This window comes from Petaurus breviceps, unplaced genomic scaffold, assembly GCF_028583685.1.
Source record: "Petaurus breviceps papuanus isolate PSGF00001 unplaced genomic scaffold, PetGlider_PUasm1.0 90721, whole genome shotgun sequence".
Classification (NCBI taxonomy): Eukaryota; Metazoa; Chordata; class Mammalia; order Diprotodontia; family Petauridae; genus Petaurus; species Petaurus breviceps.
Window position 1 is genome coordinate 3,815,515 of NW_027187322.1, and position 24,747 is coordinate 3,840,261.

A 24,747-nucleotide genomic window follows, 5' to 3' on the forward strand; every position below is an offset into this window, starting at 1 on the left:
GCGCTTACATTGTTATCCTTTAGTGTTGCCTTCTGCTTCCTGAAGAGGGGGGGGGGGGGGGGGCGGCTTCAGCTTATGATGCCTCTGGGTTACATGGTGTCCCCAAATAGGCTGTGGGGTGTAAGAAATGCACAAGTGTGAGGATGAATTCTGATCTGCGCTTACATTGTTATCCTTTAGTGTTGCCTTCTGCTTCCTGAAGAGAAAGAAGAGCTCAGGAGAGGTTTTCTTGACCATCATCTCCACAGAAGAGCTCTGAGAGATGGAACCCGAGGAAGAAAGAATCCGTTATAGCCAGAGACTGGTCAGTGCTTTCCTTTCCTAACACAGCAAAATAGCCCCTCTTTGTTTCTGAGCTCAGTGACTGGACAGCAGCTCCAGACTCTTAGGTGGCTTCTCTGTGGGGAAGAAAGGTTATACTAAGCCCCTTTGGTCTGAAGACTAAATGGTCAGGGCTTGACTAGTCACTCTTTCTGACAGGAAGAGTTCTGTGTAAAACAGAACACTCCACTTTTTTCTTAGGAAATTCATTATAAATAGCTAGACTTTTGGTGGGTTATAGAACAGCTGTAAAGGCTGCAGCTAAATTACATGCAAATTTAAGAGCACTACTTTTGCTTGGGGAATTGGGGGAGGGGGGAATAGTTCTGCATCCATTCCATGACCTCTTAGAAGTTGTCTCCTATGTGATTATGAATAATGTTTATACTAGTTAAGATGCACTAGAAAACCACTGTTTGCACATTCATTATCAAATTGATAAATGGCCGTTTGGTAAGTATAAGTCAGTTTAAAAGGCATTTATCTAGAACCTTCTCTGGTCAAGATGCTTTGCCAGGCTCTGAAGAAACAGAGATGGTTAGGACAGACAGACCCTGTGTCCAGAAGCTGGCCTCTCCTTAGGGAAAGGTACAGTTTTGCTCTAATGAATCTTGGTTTTAGAAGGACGTCTCTCTCTCTGCTGCTCCGTTTACGTCTCTTCCTTCCAGATTTGTTTGGGGTTGTTAATGTGTCATTCTAGTAACATTTAGGAAGGAGCATCCTTAAATCTTTTGCAGTCTTTCTCTGTGTTAGAGAGAAAATATAATCTCCAAGGAACTTCCACGTTTACTGGCAGATAGAAGGTACTTTGAATTATTTTTAACTATTTTTTTTCGATTAACAAAAGATTGTTTTTCCAGTCCTGGGTTCTCCCTTCTCCCACACCCACTCCCACTGGAAAAAAAAAAAGAAAAACACAACCCTTGTAACAAGTACTCATAGTCCAGCAGAATGTGTTCACAAATCTATCATTTCTAAAAACTATAGGTCTCATTCTGCAGAATCCATCATCCCTCTGTGCAAAGGTGGGTAATAGTCCTTTGCAATTGTGGCTTGTTACAGAGCTCTGAAGTCTTTCAAAGTTGTCTTTACAGTGTTGTTATTGTGTTTGCTTGCTTCACTCTACATCAGTTCATACAAGGTCATGAATTACTCTTTATCATCTGTTCTTGAAAGGCAAAACTATTAAATGAAGATGAATTTGTGTTGGTTGTTAGACATTTATTTCCAGGTAGAGTGCTACTGTTAGTCCAATACCAATGTAGTACCAGGGTTTATAGACTCATGGACTCGAGATCAGATCTAGAACTTCAAAAATATGTTTTCGGTGCCTACCATGTGTGAACCATGGCGCTAAACTCTGCAGAGACCAAAATGAAAAGCACTCCTTACCTCAAGGAGCTTGTTTTCTGTCAGGGAGTACAACATGTACAGATCAGCAAGTGTGAAGTGAACCGAGGGGCAAGTGAGCCCTGTAACAGTTCTGGGGAGTAAACGAAGACCTATCGGTAGAGAGGCCTCCTGGAAGGAAGCTTGGGGAAGGGCCTGGGAATAAGCTTGAGGCAGGGGGTGGAGTGTAAACATGGGGGTGAAAGTTAGAGAAGGTTTCCTTCTATCCTTCACTGACTTTAAAAAAAAAAAAAGGCCTTGTAAATAAACTGTGGGCATCTTTCGACCAATCTGTGATTTTTAAAGTGGAATCAAAGTATAGAATTCCTTATTTTGTGGTTACTGATTATGGAATACCAAAGGAAGGAAGTAGATATGACAGGTTTGTTTCATTTGACCAGTAAGGGTAAAGTTTTTGTGTGATCACTGTGTGATACAGTTTTTCTAAAAAAGGTTTTCATTCTATTGATATTCTTTTTGTTTTTGTTTTACTTTACTTTCCAAATACACTCTTTCCCCCCATTTTTCCCTATCCACTGAGCTATCCTTTGTAACAAAGAATAAATAAAGGACCAAAAAGTGGTTCATTGAGACTAACCAGCACATCAGCTGACTGACAGCGTTCTAGACCCTTAGTTCCTCAGAAGTGAGGGATTAGTGTGCAAGGGAGGCAGGTGTGTTTTCTCCTTTCTTTTGGCAGACCAAGATTCACTCTTGATAATTATGTACTATTCATGTTATTATAGTCAGAGGATCACCATGTCATATGGGGACTGTAATTAATGTGTTCATCAACATTTTCCTGCTATCCTGAAAAAATCATTTCAGGAATTGAGTCCCTATTTCTATAGCAAATATTTAACATTTTCATTTGAAAAGGAATCTCTCTAGGCAGATTAGTTCTGATTGTCTTTCTCTTTAGTATCAGAACTAGGTATCTGACCCATAACCTTTTTATAGTGAGTTTTTGTTTTGTTTTGCTTTTTGGAGGGGGGAAGGCAGGGCATTTGGGGTTAAAGTGACTTGCCCAAGGTCACACGGCTAGTAAATGTTAACTGTCTGAGGTTGGATTTGAACTCAGGTCCCCCTGACTACAGGGTCAGTGCTCTATTCACCCTGCCTTTCTTTTTACTGTTGAAAACTTGCTAGTAAAAAATATATATACATTCTAAGAACTTGGTACCAGGTTGGGAAAGGCAGTATGGTGGAAAGAGGGAGAGCTGGACTTGGAATCAGGAGAGATCCAGGGCCAGATTCTTCCTGTGATACTTCCTGGCTCTACTGTGACCCCAGAGAAGACACCTAAACTCTCTGGGCCACAGTTTTTCCCTCTATAAAATGAAGCAAATAATACCTGTAGCATCACACTACAGTTGTTGTAAGGACCAAATGAGATACTGTAGATACAATGTCTTGAAAGTCCTGTGTAAAAATGTTAGCTATTATCACCTATGCTGTTTATGGACAGCTACAGCTGTGGCCAAAGAGCACAGACTCTGCTTGGCAAAGCAGATTTTGACTTGTCTCTTTACCTCTTGGGAGAAGTCGGAACCATAAGAATTAGAGAATAGTTTGATGATCTCTTGACTAAATTTTATTATTGCTGTAGATTGTGGTGAATGTTCCTTACCAAGAAGGATTATGTTTGCAGTAGAATTTTGTCAATACCAAACTTTCAAGTGCCTGTTTTTCTGGGGTCAGAGGGGAATTGATTGGTAAAGAAATAGACACAGATGAACAATGATTGTCTTTCCTTAAGCAAGGAAAAGTATTCATCTTTTTTAATGGAATTATCTCCTAGTCAAGCTTTAGGGATCTTAGTGGGGGTGGTTTGTTCTGTGTTAAAGATGCCATATATTAGAAAATTGATTTTATATTTATGGGGAATTTGGGAGAAGTGGCTGGTGGATACTCTCATGAAGTTGGCTAAGGAGGGATGGGCAGGAGGGCTCCTGGATTGAGGGAGAATGACTCTCAGAGTTCAGCTAAAGCATAGGCAGGATTCCACAGCCTGAGATTCTACAAGGGAACTTTGCTCAAGAGTAATGGAAGCTTCTTAGGAACAAAATTCTAATGCTCTAAATGATTGTATTGAGGAAGAAAGGGCAGGAGGAATTTTAATAAACTGTGGTTGTAGAAGGAACTGATGAAGCTGAGATTGTAAGGAGACTGGTCTGGAGGATGAAAGCAAAGAGAGGAAACTAAAGCCAGACAAGAGAAGGGTGTGAACTATCCCTGAGCTGAGGTTTAGGATAGGTGCTGGGGGGTGGGGGGGGGACTGATTTATTTTTTTGTTTTGTGTGCTTTGTTGGTGACCAGAAGAGGAACTAGAAAGGGAACCATGCTTGCAGTGGATGAGACGCAGGCATTGAGGGGCTGCTTAGTACTTTGCCTGTTTTCTTCACCCAGGAGAAAGATCAGAAAGGAGGGGACAGAAGTGTTTTATCAGGGAATTGAGAGTTAGCAGATTAAGTGAAGAAAGGTCAGTGAGCAAGCAAGGGAACATGGCTGTGGGTGTGCTCCTACTCCCTGGGCCCACGTGAGAAAAGGGGCTCCTGGGAGGGAGCAAGCCTTGCTGATCTCGGAGGGATGTAGGATAGTGGCAGAGGAGTTCTCACACTGGAGCTAGGGAAACGCCTGTTTCAAAAAGGGAAAGAAGACGGTTTCTTTCTGTGACATGCTGACAAATGTGCTATCAATTCCTGGCAGGATTCTACGCCATTGTCAGAGGGCGCTTTGGCGAGCATAAGGAAGCGGTGGTCCTGGCACATCAAGACGATGGGCTTCTTCAGAGCAGGCTCACTTTGACTGACCCCTTAGCTGGTAGCTTAGGGAAATGATTTCAATCTGGTGCACTTAGGTTTCAGCAAAGGCCTGAAAAAGTCTCTCTCACATCTGTGTGCACAAGATGGAAAGATGGGAAATAAGCAGTAGTACAGAAAGGGGGCTGGGCTTCAACCCAGTGAGTGCTGGTTGCCAGCAGGTTGTTCAGCCTAGCAGGAGGTCTTTTTGGTTTTTTCCATTTAATAAGCACTCATTAAGCCCCGCCTGTGTACAAGGAACCATGCTAGTCTAGTCTAGAGGATTTAAACAGAAATGAAACAGCCTTTGCCTCCTTCAAGAATCTCACTGCCAAGATGATAGGAGTAAAATTTGCAATGGCTTCCTATAGCTTTAGGATAAAATACAAACTATACAGCCTCACATTTAAATGCCTCCCACAGTGACTCCCACCCACCTTCCAGTCCAGTTTCTTTATTATTCCCCTTCATGCCCTCTTTCTTCCAGCCATAGTGACTTGCAGCTTCCCATTTTGTGACATTCTAGATCCAGCCTCCATGCCTTTATTTAAACGAACCCCTTGTCTGGCTGGCTTGTATTCCCTCTTGAGTACCCAGCTTCTTCAAACTATAGCTCAAGCACCACTTCCAGCAGGAGACCTTCCTGGATGTCATTCCCTCATGTTGGCACCATCATGCTTTTCCTCTTCCTTTGCTTTTGCTTCCATCTCTCTCTCCCAATAGAATATTTGTTTCTTGAGGCCAGAAAGAATTTTGATTTTCTTTCTCGTGTGCCCAGCATCTGGCCCAGTACATGGCACATAGTAGATGCGGGCAGTGCCTGTTTGGGGGATGCCTGGGGTGCAGCAGGCTGCTTCATTCTGGTGATGCTTTTCCTCAGTCATGCTGTGAGGTGGGCAGTGCCAGTCTGGGGCTTAGCCTTCCTTGGAATTCTGCTAGAGAACTTATGGGCCCTTTTAGTTAGGCTATAAATTACCTGGTAAGGCAGGCATCTCATGAGTCTATTGGTCTTTATATCTTCCACAGTATCTTCACATAGAAGGTTCTTAAAGAATATCAATTGGTTTGAATTGACCTGGATTTGCTCTGCATATTTAAGAAAGCAAATTCCTCCCACAGCAGCTTGGAGAGCCCCGATCCTCAGAATCCCCAGCCTCATTGAAAGGGCTTGAAAAAGCTCTGATAAAGCTGAGTGGCCGATCTCACTTGTGTCATCTTGTTTCGTTCTCCCCAGGACCCTGCTGCATGGGAGGAGGGCTTAGAGGGCTCTGTCCTGGCACTGTTGGCTCCAGAATTTTTACCAATGACTTGGATGAATATGCTTGGCTCCTAGCTTGCTTATCAGTGTTGTAGGTGACACCACACAAGAAGAGATAACTGTCTTCATGACAGAATGGGTATCCAAAAAGGTCTTGGCGAGCTTGAACAATGGGGGGGGGGGGGCGGCAATGGCATCTAGGAGGATGAACATAAAGATTTATAGTTGGCTCATGTGAAAAAGACTTGGGGGGTTTATGGCCTAGAAGATCAGTATGAGTCAACAGTGAATGTCAGCTAGAGATAGCTGGGTAGAGATAAAGAGAGGTCACAGTACTTTCTGTACTCCTGTCCTGGTCCCATCACATCTGGAACATTGGGCTCAGCTCTTCACAATACATTTTAGGAAGCTCTATGTGGAATTGGGGCATGGGCAGAGGAGGGAGACCAGCATGATAAGGAGATTCACAACCTTGTCCCATGAGTATCAGTTATATAAACTGAGGCTATTTTATCTGCGGAAAAGCTTGTGGAGGGCATGGTAGCTGTCTCCTGATGGCTCACCATGTGGAGGAGGGCTAAGGTTGGTTTGTCATGCTCCTCAAAGGCAGAACTAGGGCGAGTAGGTGGTGTTACAGATCTGTAGACTCTGGCTCAGTATGAGGGAAAACTTTAACTCTTCCGGCATTTGCAAAAGTGAAATGGGCTTCCTTAGTAGTGAGGTCTGTTCTTTCCCTGGTTACCAGGGACCCTTATTGCTATACCCAGTGTCCCTTCTCCAGTCTTCATTCTTGTTGACCTTGCTGTTACTTTTTATACTGTCAACTGCCCCTTCTTCTGGATACTTTCTTCCCCTTGATTTCCATGACAAAATTCTCCTTCTTACTTCCCATTGCTGACTCATCTTACCCCATCCCTCCCACTAAGTGGGCTTTGTCCTGGGGCATCTTTGCTCTGCCCTCTCCTAAAGTGTCTCCTTTATGAGTTCGTTCACTCTTAGGAGTCAGTGTCCATCCCTTCGAAGGTGACACAGCAGGCCTCATGAAGTCCCTACTCCTGCTTCTTGGCCCCACCTGGGTATCCCATGGAATTCTCACCATGTTCACAATAGAAGTCATTATCTTTCCCTTGAAATCTACACCTCTTTGTAACTTCTCTGCTTGGCATGAGATACCACCTTCCTTCCAGACATCCTAGGTAGAGTTATTCTTTCCTTATCCCCTAAATCCATTTATTTGCCTGGTATTAATTTCATTCTGCCTCCAACATCTGACTTTGACCTCCCCATTCATATGGTCACTATGCCCACACAGGCCCTCATCACTTCTGCCCTGGGTTCCTTCCATAACCTGCTAATTTTTCTTTCTTTGCAATCCAGGTTCCACACAACTACCAAATTGCTATCTCTAACACACAGGACTGATGAGATCATTCCCCTGCCTGTGGAGCTTCAGTGACACCCTTTTGGATCTAGCATAAAATAAACTTTTTTAGCATTTAAAGCCATATACAGTCTGGCTCCAATCTATTTTGCCTGAATGATTTCATTACTCCATCAGGCCAAATATTACTCCTTACTCACTCTGTAGTCTAGCCAAACTGACCTGCTTGCCATTCCCCGTAAATGCCATCTCATCTCCATTTCCAATGCTTTTTCTTAAGCTATCCCCCAAGTTTGAAGCATCTTCCCGTATCCCCTCTGCCTCCTGGAATCCCTAGCTCGGTTCAAGTCCCTGTTCAAATTCTGCCTTCTACAGCAGGGGTTCTTAAGCATTTTTTGTGTCTTGGACCCCTTTGACAGTCTGAAGCCTGTGGACCCTTTTTAGGATAATATTTTTAAGTACATAGGATTATAAAAGATTACAATTATATTGAAAAACTATAACCAAATATATTGAAATGTTTATCAAATTATTTTTATTTTTTATAATATTTTTCCCTCAATTACATGTAATCAAATTATTTTTAAGAAAAACAAACCTCACAGACTGAAGGTTAGGAATTATTGTTCCACAGGAATCCTTGGCTAATCTCCCAGTTGTCAGTGTTTTCTACCCTTTCCCCACTCTAATTACTTTGTATCTCATTTATGTATTTTGTATTTCTTTATCTTTGTACATGTTTCTCCTCTTGTAGGATGTAAGAAGGACAGACTTTTAATTTTTATAACCAGCAGCACCTAATACAGTGCCCAGTGCTGAGTGGTTTCTAAATAAATGCTTCTTGTGTTGAGTTTCAATTGAACTTGCAGCCTTCAGGGAGAGGCCAGATCACTAACAGATGAAGTCAGCTTGATGACCTAAGCATTCCTCAATCTTACGTGTTGTCCATTTCATCCCGCTACATACTGGGAGTTTGGGTGACAGGCATTCTTCATCCACTTGGATTTTCCTGTGTGGATAGTTCTGCCAGACTCTTTTGAGTGATCTTGGATCCTGTGTGGTAGGCATGGCAGGGTTTGAGGTCTTGATGTAGTCAACACTGTTACTTGCCACAGTTATTTACTCTTTGATTTGGAACCAAGGTCAGATCACCTCATTTCTCACCAGTTTGAGATTATCTCTGACTTTTCTACCATGTCTCTGCCTGTCAAAGACCTCCCCCTCCCTTTCCAGTTAACTTTTGTGTCTTGTCTTCCCCCATTCAATTGTAATCTCCTTGTGGTCAGAGACTCTTTTTCCTCTTCTTGTTTGTATCCCCAGCACTCAGTTTAGTGCCTGACACATGATAGGAGCTTAATAAATGCTTATTGACTCTTTGATTGACTGATCTTGCAGTAGACAGCCCCCAGGATGGTGGCAAACACCTTGGTCAAGTGTATTTTCCCTGTTTTATGCCTTACTTGAGATTAATAATGAGAGGGTTGTCTGACTGTTATCTCTGCTCCATCTGTTAAGGAGTTTTTTAAGGATTTTGCATGGAGAGGATTCTTTGTTGGAGGAAAACCTTCAAAGCAGTATCTCTCCCTGTTGATTCCAGGGAAAGTGGGAAATACTAGACTTGTGATTTCATTGTTATAGAAAACTCCCAAATAAGGAAATTCCTCTGCCATTTAGATGTGTTAGAGTTGCCAAAGGCAATGAAAGGTGAAGGGACTTGACCAGGGGTCACACCACCTTCATGTGACTGAAGCAGAGCTGGGACCCACTTCTCCTGATTTTGAGGCCAGTTCTCTGGCCATTGCACCTTGCTACCTCTTAAGTCAGATACTTATAATCACTACACAATCATCATAGTGGGCATTCTATTCTTTACACCTTTCAGTCAACTGTGTGGCCATAAAGATATGATCTGTTGTAGAATATAGTTTGTAAAAGCCTTTGTGCCCTCATCAAGGATGTGTGATGGTATCTGAAGGTATGGATGTTAGTGCTTAAGAAAATAGGTTACTAGTCATTTTTTAAAAATTATTTCTTTTCAGTTATGAGACATTTAGTTTTTCTCCCTCTTGCTTCTTCTCCCCCTCCTGGCATCTCCCCTCCCTCTATCCCTCCAGAAAAAACAAACCAAACCCTTGTAACAAGTATACACAAGATAAAACAAATTCCCATATTGTCCATGTTCAAGAATGTGTCTTATTCTGTGTATTAATTCATTACTTCTTATTAGGTGAATAGTATTCTTCATCCTCAGTCCTTTCCTTTCATAGTTAATCAAGTTCTGAGTCTTTCAGAATTGTTGGTTTTCATAGTGTTGACATTATGGTCTCCATTATTCTCTTGGTTCTGCTCCGTCTGACCTGTCACTAGTACTTTGTTAATTGAAGTTGGGATGAAGTGAAGTACTCATAAATCCTGGCTTAGCTACTGCAAGTTTTACTGAGCTCTAACCACAGGAAGGCTATGCAGCAGAGTTACAGAGACGTTTAACTTCTATCGATATGGACCCCAAATCTGGTCAGCAGAGTTGGGTTGGTGACTCCTCTGGTCGTCAGACATCCAAGTTGAAGGGGCCTAGACCCCAGGTGGGTAGAACTTTGAAATGCCCTTAGAGACCAGTCAGTCAGTACGTGACTGCCATGTGCCAAACACTATGCTGAGCACTGGGGATACAAGAAGAAACAAAAGACAGCTTCTGCCTACCCTCAAGGAGCTTACAAACTAACGGGGGAGAAACAACATGCAAACAAGTCATGTATGCGTTAAAAGAAGGAAGGCCCTGGAGTTCCGTGGGGTTGGGAAAGGCTTCTTAGCCTTTGGAAAGGAAGCAAGGGAGGTCAATAGACAGAAATGAGGAGGGAGAGCATTCTAGGCTCTGGCAGGGGAAATGCTGGGAGCTCAGAGATGGCAGTTTCTTGTTCACGGGACAGCCAGAAAACCAGTGGCACCAGATGGAAGAATATGTGGCAGAGAGTGAGGTGTAAGCGGGGTTGGAGGAGGTGGTGATGAAAGGCTTGGAATGCCAAGCAGAGCATTTTGTGTTTGATTCTGGAGGCAATAAAGAGCCCCTGGGGTTTCCTGAGTCGGAGGGAGGGGTATGTGTGACATTATCAGAGCTGTGTTTTGGTGGCTAAATGGAGGATGGGGAGACATTTGAGGGAGGCAGACCCACGAGAAGGCCGAGGTCCTGAAGGCCTGTCCCAGAATAGGAGCTGTGTCAGGGGAGAGAAGGGGGCATATTGGAGAGATGGCGCAGAAGTGACATCAACAGGCCTTAGCACCATATTGCATATGACTCCTGAGGGGCTGGGAAGGTGGTATCGCCCTTTATGGTAATAGGGAAGGAAGGGGGGGGGGGGAGTCCAGAGGGAAGACATTGAGCTCTGTTTTGGACATGATGAGTTTAATATCTCTGCTGGATATCTAATTCAAGGTATGTGAAAGATAATTGGAGATGAGATTGGAAGTCAGCAACGAGGTTAGGACAGGATAGGTAGATTTGAGAATTATTGGTATAGAGGGGGTCATTAAATCCATAGGAGCTGAGGCAAATCACCAGATCACCAGGGAGGAGAGGAGAGAAGAGGGCCTAGGACAGAACCCCCAGGGACATCTACAGGAACAGCTGAATGAAGGGAAAGAGTGGTCAGAGAAGTAGGAGGAGAATGGGGGGAGGTGTCCTGAAAGACTAGTGAGAAAAAAGTCTTGGAGAGAGGCTGCAGAGAGACCAAGGAGAGTGAGAAATGAGAAAAGACCTCTGCATTGGGCCACGAGATCATCAGTCACTTTGGAGAGAGCAGTTTCAGTGGAATAATGAAGCTAAAAGTCATGTCAGGGCTTAAGAAAAGAGGGAGAAGAGAAGAAGTGAAGACATCTGTCACAGCCCAGCTTTTAAGGGAGTTTGGCTGCGAAGGGCAGTGAGGAGATCCAGAACGGAGTCAGCTGGAGCTGGGATACAAGGGTCAGATGAGTGCTCTGAGGTTGGGTGAAGCTGTGGGCATGTTTGTAGGTAACAGGAAGGAGCCAGCAGACAGAGACTGAAAATAAGTGAGAGATGGGGATGCAAGAGGGGGCCAGACGATATGAGGTCACCTCATTAGGTGAGACAGGAGCAAAGGAGGAGAGAGGGGCAGAGGGAGTAGCCTGAAATGATTCTGTAAAAAGTGAGGCCAGGTTCTAGCCAGAGGCTACCAGGAAGCTGTTCCAAGGGAAACAGGGGCCAATCAGTTTCTTGTGGCAGGAGGGGAAGTTAATTAGGGGATGGGAGACACACAAACAGGAGAGGTGTGTTGTGGGAAATAGTGGTGTGTAGTAGGCTTACCACTAGGTTTCTTTGAAACCATCTTTTTCTACATTTCCTATAGTATAATCATACTCCATTTCATTCATATGCCATTCCCCAATCTATGGGTATCTCGTTGGTTTTGTCATCACAAAAAAAGAGCTACCTTAAATATATATATAATATATATATGCGCGACCTTTTCTTCCTTTTTTTTTTTTTATCTCTTTGGGTTATGGACCTATAGGCTTGGTATTTCTAGGTCAAAGAGCTTGCCTAATTTAGAAACTTTGTGGGCATAACTCCAGATTTTTGCCAGTCATTTTTAAGACTCAGATTAAGAGATTTACTGGAGGATGGAAGTGGATGGCATGCCAGTCTTAGGACACTTATCACTTACATTTCTTTGCTTCAGATGGTTATGCCTTACATATAGTCTGTTGTTGTCTGAAGTACCTGCCAGACCTTTTCTTTGTGCTTTGAACCAGGAAATTGATCAGTCAACAGCCGTACATATTTCAAGCATTTCCTATGTTCCTGGCATGGGGATATGAAGGAAGGCAAAAATAGTCCCATCCCTTAAGGAGCTCACATTCCAGCACAGGAGACAACTAGGGGCAGATAGCAGACCTGTGTAGTGTCTTGAGTTAACCTGAGAGAAGGTGGCTTGGAGGCCTGGAAGGGCCTTTTTCTGAAGACAGAATTTGAGCTGAGTCCTGAAGGAGACCAGGGAACAGATGAGGTGGGAAATCATTCCAGGCTTGGCACAGTCATTCCAAAGGCATAGAAGGGGGAGACAGAGACAGAGAGTCTTGTTTGAGGAGGAAATGCAGATAGGCCAGGGTAGCAAGATCGTAGAGTATATGGAGGAGAATGAATTGGAGGAATGGGCCAGCTTGTGAAGGAACTTAGATGGCAGAAGGCTTTCTGTTTGATTCTGGAGAGAATGAAGGAGCCACTAGAGTTGATTGAGTTGGAGGAAACATGGTCAGATGTGTGGTCTAGAAAAATCACTTTGCCAGTTGAATGGAGGATTTGAGTGGCAAGAGACTTGGGGGCAAGAAGCCAGTTAGAAGAAAGTTGTTATTGCAGTGATCTGGAGAGGAGGGTCTGAACTGAGGCGGGAGCTCTTGTGAGTAAAGAGAGGTGGTGTATACAAGGGATGTTGGGAAGGTGAAAACAATATTGGCAACTGATGAGTTACATGGGATGAGTGAGCGTGAGAATTCCAGTTTGACACTGAGGTTGGGGGCTCCGGTAACTTGGAGGATTCCAGGTGATGTCCTTGACAGTAATTGTGAAGTTCAAAAGAGTGGAGGGTTTGGGGGGAAAGATGAGTATTGTTTTGGAAATACTGAATTTGAGATGATGACTGGCCATACACTTTAATATGCTTAAAAGGCAGTTGGTAATGTGGAACTGGGCAGCTAGATGTACAAAGTGAATAGAGTACCAGGCTTAGAGTCAGAAACTCATCTCTCTGAGTTCAAAAGCTGTTTGACGCAAGGCAAGTCATTTAACCCTGTTGACCTCAGTTTCCTCATCAAATCAACTGGAGAAGGAAACAGCAGACCACTCTAGTATCTTTGCCAAGAAAATCCCAAATGTGGAGTGGCTGGGTGGCACGGTGAGTAGAGCACCGGCCCTGAAGTCAGGAGGACCTGAGTTCAAATTCAGCCTTAGACACTTAACACTAGCCGTGTGACCTTGGGCAAGTCACTTAACCGCTCTCCAAAAAGAAAATCCCAGATGAGGTCTTGAAGGGTCTGATATGAGTGAAATGACTCAATAATTATATTGTGGGCCTGGAGCTCAGGAGAGAGAAGAGGGCAGGATATCTAGCGCTGGGTATCATTTGCATAGAGATGATGATTAGACCTGTGGGAATGGATGTGGTCTCTAAGTAAGATAATAGAGAGCAAGCGGAGAAGGTGGCCCAGCGCAGAGCCCAAGAGACCCCCTAATTCATGGGTGTAGATAGCATTTTGGATGAGTGTTATCCAGCCTTTCTTTGGTGGGACCCTGTGATTGTAACTGGAGGTGTATGACATTGCTTTCCACTTCACCACCCAGTGTGGTGACTGATTTCCTGAAAATCATTTGTGTGTAGTGCTTTACCAATCACTGATTCTCCCAGCTGTTCTGGGAGGTAAGTGTTATCCCCATTTTATAGATGAGGAGATTGGAGAAAGAGGCAAAGTGACTTGCTGGGATCAGCTGAATTTGGACTTGGATCTTTTTGATATGAGGTCCAGGGCTCTGTCTGCTGTGGTGAGTTGCCCTTAGGGCCCAGGAATTGGATATGCAGAGTTAGTAAATCACAGAACTCTTAAAACAGACCACTTCCAGGCCCTTTTCCCTGGGATTAAAGTTTTCTTAGCTAGACAAATAGAGACATTTCTTTGAGAACCCAAATTCATAGGAACCTAGCCACAAGCATTTTTTAAATAATTAATTTCGTTTTAGTTTTCAACATTCACTTCCATAAGATTTTGAGTTTCAAATTTTCTCCTGCTCCTTCTCCACCTCCCCAAGATGGCGTGCCGTCTGACAGAGGCTCTACATATGGATTCACATTATTAATCATGACGTCAAGAAGAATTAGAACTGGCGGGAGGAACCACGAGAAAGAAATAACAAAAAGAGAGGGAATCATCTGCTTCGCTCTGCATTCAGACTCCGTAGCTCTCTCTCTGAATGTGGGCAGCATTTTCCATCATGAGTCTTTTGGAGTTGTCTTAGGTCCTTGCATTGCTGAGAAGAGCTAACTCTATCAAAGTCCGTCATTGCATACTATGGCTATTACTGTGTACAATGTTCTCCTGGTTCTACTCATTTCACTCCGCATCAGTTCATATAAATCTTTCCAGGTTTTTCTGAAGTCCACCTGCTCATCATTTCTTATAGCATAATATCATTCCATCACAATCATATATCACAACTTGTTCAGCCATTCCCCATTTGATAGGCATCCCCTCAATTCTTTGCCACCACAAAAAAAGAGCTGCTATAAATATTTTGGTACATGTGGGTCCTTTTCCCATTTGTATAATCTCTTTGGGATACCGCCCTAGAAGTGGTATTGCTGGGTCAAAGGATATGCACCATTTTATCGCCCTTTCGGCATAATTCCAAATTGCTCTCCAGAATGGTTGGATCAGTTCACAACTCCACCAACAATGCATCAGTGTTCCAGTTTTCCCACATCTTCTCCAACATTTATCATTTTCCTGTTTTGTCATGTTAGCTAATCTGACCGGTGTGATGTGGTACCTTAGAATTTTTTTGATTTGCATTTCTTTAATCAGTGGTGATTTAGAGCAGTTATTTCTTATGACTAGAGATAGCTTTCATTTCTTCCTCTGAAAACTGCCTGTTCATTTATCAATTGGGGAATGATTTGTATTATTAGAACTTGACTCAGTTCTTTATATATTTTTAGAAATGAGGCCTTGATCAGAGACACTGGCTGTAAAAATTGTTTCCCAGCTTTCTGCTTTCAACAAGTGTTTATTAAGCACCTGCTGTGTGCCGGGACCTCTGCTAGGTGCTGGGGGATTTACAGAGCATATCCCTGCCTTTGAAGTAGCATGTAATCTTTGGAAATAACATGTACTTGTGTAAGCAGATACAGAATAGATGCAGCATAATCTAAGCAACTAGTGCCCAGGTGGGGCAGGAGCAGCTTCGTGGAGGAAACAACTCTTGGAGCAAATTTCCAAGGAAACTAAGGCTGCAGTGAGGTGGAGGGGAGGAGGCATGGGGAGAGCCTGGGCAGAGCAAGGAGACTGTATGGCTGCAACCTAGAGGGTGTAAAGCAAAGGGAGGCCGAGAAATCTGAAGAAGGTCAGAGCAGGGCTGTGAAGGCCTTTAAATGCCAGACAGAAGAGCTGGGCTTTTTACCAGAGGTAGGGACAAGGTCAGGTCTTTGGCAACTATAGATTGGAGAAGAGACAGAATGGGTTGTGAGCAGAGCTTGAGGAGGAGGCCCAAGTGGGGAGGGAGAGAAGGGGCTGGGAGTGAAATTAGGGAGATAGGAGATAAGAACTTTCAGCTAATTGAATATCAGGGGTGAGGAAGAAGGAAGCATCATAGATGACTCTGGGTTTCAAATCTGGGTGATGAGGATCCTCAGCAAATAGAGGAGAGAGGAGGGATGGCGAGTGAAAAGTCTGCTGGAAACATGTCGAGTTGAGATGCTTGTGGGGTATTATAATGTTAGAGCTGGAAGGCATCTCAGGCCTCTTCCACATTTCACAGAGGGAACTGAGGCCCAGCAAAGCAAACTTACTGACCTGCCCAAGATCCCAGATGGAAAGTGGCAGAGCTGGTGTCCAGTCCAGCAGTGATGTGCGACTAGATTTCATGAGAAATGGCTGAGATCCCTGTGAGAGAGCGAGGGAGGCAATGGAAGGAGGGAGGATACACTTAGGGCTGAAGTAGGTGAGAGAGAGAGAAAGGGGTTTGGGGGTGTGACTGGAGAAGGGAGCCTTGGACCAGTGTGAGGGAATCCACCCACACCTAAGGAGTGGGAACAGCAAAGACTGCAGGAGCAGCCAAGCAGACAATAGGAGAATCTGGAGAGAGCAGTGTCATGGAAACCCGGGGGGGGAAGGGAGGGGAGCCGGAGATGGTCATCAGTGTCAGGTGTTGACAAAAGGTTAAGAAGGATGGAGATTAAGAAAAGGCCATTGGGTTTGGCAGGGGAGATAATGGACAGTGGAAATTTAATGCTGCAAAATTATGATGACCAAAGTGTGTCCCCAAGGAAGAGAAAGGAGAAGGCACTCCCCTTCTTTGCAGATGTGATCAGAGGCCATGGATGTAGAAGAGTGCGTATATTGTCAGGCCTTTTGATATATTGATTAGGCTTGTTGAATTGTTTTTGCCCCTCTATTATAAGGAATTATTCTCTTGGAAAATGCAGATGATATAAAAACAAAAGCTGTCAGTAGATTTTTAAAACAGTTATTCAGTCATCTTAAAGAAAGCAGTGTCCGTTAAAAGATGAGGTTGAAAGCCGGATTGCAAGTACAAGGAGGCAGTTTATATAGATAGGTTTTTGTAGGAGTTTGGTTGTGAAAGGGAGGAGATACAGAACATGATAGACTGAAGGTATGATAGGATCAAGGAAGGAAGGGAGCTTTAAGAATGGGGCAGCCTGGAAGGAACCAATGGATAGGGAGAGGCTGCAAATGAAGGAGAGAGAAAAGGGAGAGTTGGAAGGGCTGGACTTTCCCAAGCATGTGGAGGGCTTCCCCTCCTTTCCAGTGTGGAGCAAGGGAGGGAACAATGGATGCGTGGCCTTGGTTTGTGGACTGTTTTTTTCCAGAGAAGTGAGAAAGGCTCATGTGGGGGGTTCCAGGAAGAGCAGGGCTTGGGGAAGCTTAGGATTCTTCTGCTCTGCTCCTCCCCCTCAAATCGCAGATCGAGAGTCTGTGAGATGTAGGCTTTAAAACGGAAGGAGGCCTGGAAGGCCCCCTATTCCCAGGCTCTCACTCCCTCCATTTTCCAGTTGAATAAACAGGCCTCCAGAGGTTAATCAGCTTGCTCAAGATGACTGAGGCAGAGATGGAGGTGGGATTTGGACCCCAGTCCTTTGACTCCCAGCACGTCACCCCTGTGCATAGGAGGAAAGTGCACATTGCTTGATTTGAGGTGTGTGAGATGGGAGGCCCACTTCACTTCAGAGTGTGGAGCCACATTAACATGGGGCAGGAAGTAGTTTACAAAAAGCTAAAAATGCAGTAGAATGTTGATAATACTACCTTTGAAAGCAGAGCTGGTTTGCTGCCTGCACGGATCCTCATGTAGTCAGGTATAGTGACTTCCATCTCCACTGGCGTCTGGTGCCGCTGCTTTATATCAGCTCCTGAGCTCCTTCATCTTTTGGGTTTCTCCTCGTGAATCTGTTAGGAATTGATTCCACAAGCATTGGAATGGCCAGCTTGCTCCATGAAAGGCACTGTGCAAGGAGGGTAATGATGATGGTGGAGAAGAGCAAAACCTTTCTGAGGAATTCTGAGTGGAGGCGCCCCTAATGGCAGTGCATGCCAACGTCTCTGCTTTTGCAGTATGTCCAGTTCATTGTTTCCACCGGCATCGATTTAGCCCTTATTGCATTTAGGCTTGTGGGAGGCCTGCCCGCTGGGTATTTCCAGTGGACTGGGAATCATGGCCCTGTGGACAGAGAGTCTTAGGCCAGCCCAGCAGGATGGGAAGGGGGCTGGCCAAAGTGCTCTAGGACATTTTGAGGAACCCTTGAATGGTTTCAACTTAGAAAATGTGTTTATAGAGCAGTAGACCTATAGTAGACTGATGTTCTCTCATTTTATAAATGACAGAACCAACAGTTCTCCCACTGCTAAGAGGTCCAGTTCTTTGTGCAGTTCCCAAAGTACCCTCAGGGGCGCCTGTGTTGTCATACTCTCCACCAGGGGCCACAGAGCTAGAAGGCACCCCTCTTCAGAGCAGGCAGGGACAGTTTTATTTTTTTTTTTTTGTCTCTGTCATCAGTGGTAGGCACTTAATAAATGGTGGTGGTTTTAAAGTGGAATTGAAGTCTAGTGAACAAAAATTGTTTCGCACAAAATTCCAGTGCTTGGAAATTTATGATAGTCTGCCAGTTAGGATGACAAAAAATGCTTTTTTTCCCTTCCTCTGTCCCCCTCAGAGTCCTGAGCTCTCCTTTCTTCATCATCATCTTCCTTAAGCATAGTGAAAAGAGTGCCAGGTGTGGAGTGCAGGCATGATGGCCTGCAGGATCTTATCCTTGGAGCCTATTTAATACTTTGGAACACCTGCATTGTCTGCCTGCATCCACAGAATTGTGAGGAAGCCTCTTTATAAACCTTTAGCTGGCATAGAGGGCAGCTAGATGGCGACACAGTAGATAAAGTACCTGGGCCTGGACTCAGGAAGATTCATGTTCCTGCCTCACACTTATTAGCCATGTGACCCTGGGCAAGTCACTTCACCCTGCTTGCCTCAGTTTCCTCATCTGTAAAATGAGCTGGAGAAAAATACTGCAAACCACTCTAGTATCTTTGCCAAGAAAACTGCAAGTGCGGTCACAATTAAAAGGATTGAACAGCAACAGTAAGTAGAGACATCTGTAATTAGAAAATCTCCTGGCCTCCAAAAATCCACTGGGTTCCTGCTGACTGGTGAACTGGGCAATCCCATGGCTTCCCATTCCACTTCCACTGAGGGGAGTCTTCCTTTCCCCTCTTACTTGAGGTGGTTTTTGTCAATATTTCGGAAAAATCCTTTCAAGAAGGCCCTGTCCAAGGCCTTCTGGTTTTTTAGAATTTGAGTGCTAATGGTCATACCACTTGGCGGGTGTAGAGGGTAAAGCACCAGCCTGAGGAGGTGAGACCTGAGCTCATTTGCTCTAACTTATATCAGATGACCTTGGGCAAGTCTTTTCATTTTCACATACCCCAAGTCAACTCTGAGACTTTTTAGTGATTAGTCTGTTACCTTTATAGGATAGAGGGAGTTTCTTTGTCAGTAAGATTACTCCAAACATTGATGGAGGGGTGGGCTTATGATTTATTATTATACTGTACTAATAAGAAAATTGTTACTTTACCTCCATCTCTGATTCCCTTTCTGTAAGTAATTTTATCCATAATAGAACTTTTCCAATGATTATTTTAGGTGTTCTTTAAAAAAGTCTTTGGGTGTAGAAGCCTTTTTTTAAAGTCTAAATTATGTTTATTATTCATCTTAGCAAGACAGAATTTCTTTGCAGATTATACTTTGCTATTCCCTCTGTGAATCACAGCAGTTTAAAAAATAAAATATTCATTTACAAATTCATTAAAAAATAAAATATTCATTAGGATATTTATTCTAATGAAGCTTGATAAAAACTATTAAAGTATAAGCTCTATGGGCCTAGGGATTGTGTTTTTGTTCCATTGTCCCCTCCCCCTCCAGCACCCTTTTGCACATGAGATACCCCCTCTTATGTCGTCCAGTTTCCCCTTCAGCTTAACATTCATGACTGGGCTTGTCTGCTAGATGGGGGAGAGCCAGAGCGTTGAGGTCTTTTCCTTGTCCACCTGGCGCTTAGGATGGAGGCACTAGAAGTTGCTTGGCTGCTTGTCCTTGGTTCTCGGAGAGGACCAAAGAGACATCACTATGCTAAAGTCAGGTTTCATTGTGTCAGACTGTGGCTGATCAGATCAGTAGGCGCTCAGAATGCTCCACCACAGGTCGGGCACAAACAGTCTTTGTGAACATTTGGAGTGGAATCTCCAAATTTGTGCATCCTGCATTTCCTTTGAGCTGTTTCTGTTGTGCATGTAGAGCACAGCCCCTTCTCTGATGTGGGCATGCCATGCTGAGTGGTCCTGTGTCAGTCTCCCATGTCACACAATCGACTCCAAAGTTCTTCAGAGAGACCTTGAGAGCGTCGTTGTATCTCTTCTTCTGACCCCCATGTGAAACTCTGCCTTGTGTGAGTTCTCCATAAAAGTCTTTTTGGCAAGCATATGTTTTACATTCAAACAGGATGGCCAGCCCATTGGAGCTGCACTCTCTGAAGCAGTTTGAATGACTGGCAGTTTAGTAAGGCCCTGGGTGTCTGGTCCCTCATCCTGCCAGGTGATCCTCAGAACCTTCCTAAGACAATTCAAATGGAAGCGATTCAGTTTCCTGGCCTGGCACTGCTGGACAGACATACATACACCAATGGGGTCAGCACAATGGCTCTGTAGACCTTCAGTCTGGTGGTCGGTCTAATACCTCTTCTCTCCCACCCCTTCCTTCTGAGTCTCCCAAACACTGAGCTAGCTCTGGAAGCGTGTGCATCAGCCTCATTATCAGTATGTACATCCCTGGAAAGTCACTGCCAAGGTGAGTGAACTTAGTCACAGCCTTCAAAATGTCTCTGTTTGCTGTAACCAATGGTTCCACGTACGGATGGTGTGGTGCCGGCTGGTGGAGAACCTGTGCTTTCTTGGTGTTGCTTAACAGAGAATTGGTTCATACTTTGTTGCACCTCAGCTTCAGAGGCTGCGTTGAGTGCACAATCATCTGCAAACAGAAAATCCTGCACCATCTCTCCCTCCACTTTGGTCTTGGCTTGTAGCCTTTTCAAACTGAAGAATTTACCCTCAGTGCGGTAGCTGACCTTGATGCTGTGCTCACCCTCGTCGAAAGCATTTGACAACATATTTAGGGAGGTAATATTTAGCAGCTCCTCCTCCTTTACCCCTTTATCTCGCCTGTTGCCTCCTGGGTTGGTTCTTTCTCAATCCTTTCACCTGTTGACAATGACCATACCTCTGGCCCTCCTTCAGACTGGTAGCTTTTCTCATCTCCAGTCTGGGAATTCTGTGTAGATGTTTTTGCAGCTTACTGAATGCTAGCCTATTGGCACAAAGTTAGTGGCAGGTGGTGGGTTAGAGCCTCCTGGCCTACCAGCACCCATGGACGTGCTAGATAGTTACAGTAGGAAGGTCCCGTTTAGACCACGGTCCAGGAGTTGGATTCCTGAACTCTGAGGCCTTTCAGACTCCCTCCTAGCAATCCATTCTGTACACTGCTCCCACGCTGGCTGCCCAGAAATATTGTTTATATTCTATTCCCTTGATCAGCAATCTCTGGGAGTGCTCTCCATTGCCTTTGCCTGTCAGATCAAGGTCAAATTACTGTGCTTAATTTTAAGGACCTTCCACAGTCAGGCCTTGTCTCTTTGGTCTAAACTTACCTCCTATGTGTGCCTTCTGTTCTGTTTTTTGGGGGGACTGTTTTGTAGGTTTTATAGGTCCATAGGTGCATAACACCTATGGACCCCAGTTCCCTTATCTGTAAAATGAGGTGATTGCTGCAAATCAGAAAGGTGTTGTTTTTCTGTTTTGTTTTTTTTTTCCCCAGAAAATTTCAGTTCTATGATTAGATTACTCTAGCAAGATTACAGGACTGTTGAAGTCAGCAGCTATGTCATACAGTCCTTTTGTAGCTCCTTGCACCCCGCCCTCTGTGATACTTGGCATTTATCGGAACTGCATAAATCCTGTGCAATTGAATACTTGACTAACTTTTGACTTCATCCTACTGATGTGATTCATAGGCTCTTAAGCTGCAGAATAAGTTTATGATTCTTATCTACTTGGACATACCTACAGATTGTTTATGAATTGCTGTAGGTATGTGTCTCTTTGGAGGCCGGCATTTAGAGACATGGAAATTGGTGTTTGGGTTAAACCAAATGCCTGTTGTGATGGTGTCCAGGCCTCATCAGTGATACTTTAGTCAGAACCATTGTCCAGTAGGAGCTGAGTTTGTTTCTTAGGGAGTATTATCCCCATTTTGCAGATGAGGAAGCTGAGACTGATGGCGCTTACATGACTTGCCCAGGGCCACGAAGCTAGTAAATGTCTGAGTTCTCATTTGTACTCTGGTCTTTCTGACTCCAGGCCAAGCTTTCTCTCCACTGTGCCACCTAGCTGCCATGACAGAGAACTGTCATAAAATTCAGGAGGGGCTTAGGCAAGTGGGTCAGATACTGAAGAGGGGCTCAAGATGATGGAGGCCCTCGAGCCTAGTGAGCTAGACTGGGTGTAAGGGCAAGCTTGGAATTCCCTGGGAGACCCGCTGTCTGTCCCTCCTGAATGCACCAGCTGCATCCCTTTCCTAGGTCTCTTTTTCTGCCCCTGCTAATAGCAATGGTCCTCTCTTAAAACAGCCACATAGGATTCTGAGCTCCTTTCACTCAGGCCAGGGCCTGCATAGAACCTTCTTTTGATGTATCAGCACATCCAGCAGTGGCCACTGGGGGGATCGGTGTTGTGAGTCAGGCTTGGAGGGGAGAGGTGGTGCAGGAGGAGGCCGTGCTGCGAGCCGCCATGGTGGCTCCCTGCTACACTGAGCGGCACAAGGTCGGACATTCACTGAACGAGGGGCCTTTTCCTTTGGGAGGAGATGGAGAATTTCCCAGCCAAGTGCTGAGTGGATGAAGGAATGAGCATTTATTGAGTACTTACTGTGTGCAAAGCACTGAATGGCCACACATATACAATCCTTATCCTAAATCACAAGAGAACTTAGCTGAAAATTTGCTTACATTTTCCTTTTTTTTTTTTCTCGGAGGGTTTAAATATAACGGTCTTATGCCCTTTGCCTTGTTAATCAATGAGTGTGCATTAATTTTGATGAGTTATTTTATGTACCCATATGCATTTAGGCAAACGTAGGGCTAGCTTCCTCCACTTTTCTATTATCAAAGCTGCCTTGCTTTTCTGTTTTCTTCAGAACTTTTGTGTTCTTAACATATTTTTAGAAAAAGCTTCAATGCCTTCTTTTTCTTTTGGCACGCTAGCCCTAACTCCCCGTCCCTCTGGCAAATTCTTCACCCACAATTAAAAAAAAAAGCCAAACACTCCTTTTAACAGATAAGCGTCATCAAACAAACGAATCTGTACTATCATCCAAAAGCGCATGTCGTTACGCGCCTTGAGTGCATCACTCTTCATTCAGGAGGCAAGTAGCAGACCTTCTCGTGGTTTTTCTACAGGGATGGTTCATTATTGCATTGATCAAACTTTCTTACATCTTTCAAGGTGGTTTTTCCTTACAACATTGTTCCTGAACAAATCATTCGTCTGGTTCTTACTTTGCTCTGGATCAGTTCACACCAGCCTTTCAGTATTTCTCTGAAATTGCCCCTTTTGTCCTTTCTTATGGCACTCCACGACATCGGTATGACAGAATTGTTTCAGCCACCCCCAGATTGGGGGCTCCCTCTTCACTTCTGGTTCTTTGCTTTTAAAAAATCGCTATAAATATGAGCACTTAATCCTCTTTGTCAGGTATCTTTGGTCTGTAGGCCTACTACTGCTGGGTCAGAGGGGATGTCCAGCCTCAGTAGCTGGGGCAGGATTCCAAGTTGCTTTCCAGAATGGCTTGACTACTGCCTCCCTTTTTTCTTAAGCCTATGAGCATAATGAGCCATCTTTATCTTCAGAGACGTAGAATTGCACAGGCTTCCTTCACTGTGGAGGTGGTGTTTTAGGCATAATTAGAATAATTAGGAGAGCTTGGATCCAACCGGTTGTCTTGTTCCTCCAAAACAGCATTCCGTCCCCCTCTGCCTCTACCCTTGTGCCGGCTGTCTCCTATGCTGTGAATGTACTTTCTCTTCTCTTTTACCTCACACCTTATGAGATTCAGCTCAGACCTCAGCTTCTACCCAGAACCGTTCTTGATTTCTATCTGTCTCCCAGTTGCTAATGGCTCCTCCCTCTCTAAACTGCCTAGAATTTACTTTGGGTCTAGGCTGGATTACTTTCATATTCATGTTTTCTCCTCCAGTAGATCATCAGCTCCGGTACAGAAACTTTCATTTCTGCCTTTCTGTTCCCAGTGCCTGGCACATCCAGAGTAGATGCCCCATAAATGTTCATTGACTAACCAATTGAGTGGTACAAAGTAACTGATGTGATTTAGAGTTGTTGTTCAGTCGTTTTCAGTCATGTGTGACTCTTCATGACCTCATCTGCGTATTCTTGACAAAGATACTGGAGTGGTTTGCCATTTCTTTCTCCAGCTCATTTTACATATGAGGAAACTGAGGCAAACAGAGTCACACAGTTAGGAAGTATATGAGACCAGAATCAAACTGAGGAAGACCCACCGTGGTGCCTTCTGGCTGCCACACATTTAGGGTAAAGATGCTATGAAAGTTCTAAGGAAAAACCTATTGTTATGTTCATGGTGCCTAAGCAGCTGGGTGGCTTAGGGAGTAGAGTGCTGGCACTGGAGTCAGGAAAACCTGAGTTGGAATTCTGTCTCAGATGCTTCCTGACTACATGTGTGGCTCTGGGCAAGTAAATGTAATGCCAAGCACAAGCAACTTCCAGGTTCTGATTATGAGCATGATAACTCTCCATTCATTCCATAACAGATTAAGGCAAAACATTCACAGAAAAGAGAAAAATCAAAATACAGGGTAACTTAGTCATTTAATAAGTTCTCAGTTCAGTCACAAAGTACAAAAGTCAAAGTACTCCACCGGAGGGTAGTCTCAATTGGAGATTAGTTTCCAATCATGAACAAAGTACATTCATTTGGTCAGTTACAAAACACAAAGGCCATCCGCCCTTAGGTCACAACTAGGTTACAATATCATCATAGCATTCAATACCCAAGGAGATGTCTTTTCTTCATCTTGACCTGAGGCACGTTCTGGGCAGTTTCTGTTCTTGGGAAGACAAGGCTTAACAAAGACACAACATAGATACACATTGTCACTCATCAATTCACTTTCTGCCTGTGAAATCACCCTAGACCCAGTAACAAGGTCTGA

General features: G+C 44.2%; 1 protein-coding gene across 7 annotated transcripts in view; it reads left to right on the top strand.

Annotated features, from left to right (window-relative positions):
• Positions 1-24,747, top strand: part of KDM2A (lysine demethylase 2A) — a 98,102-nt gene that overhangs the window by 3,223 nt on the left and 70,132 nt on the right. For all 7 annotated transcript variants that reach the window (XM_069066467.1, XM_069066465.1, XM_069066468.1 and 4 more), the window contains one exon: positions 181-304. In XM_069066467.1, the coding sequence (XP_068922568.1) occupies positions 263-304 (42 nt within the window). In that variant the 5' untranslated portion in view covers positions 181-262. The remainder of the gene's footprint in view (positions 1-180; positions 305-24,747) is intronic.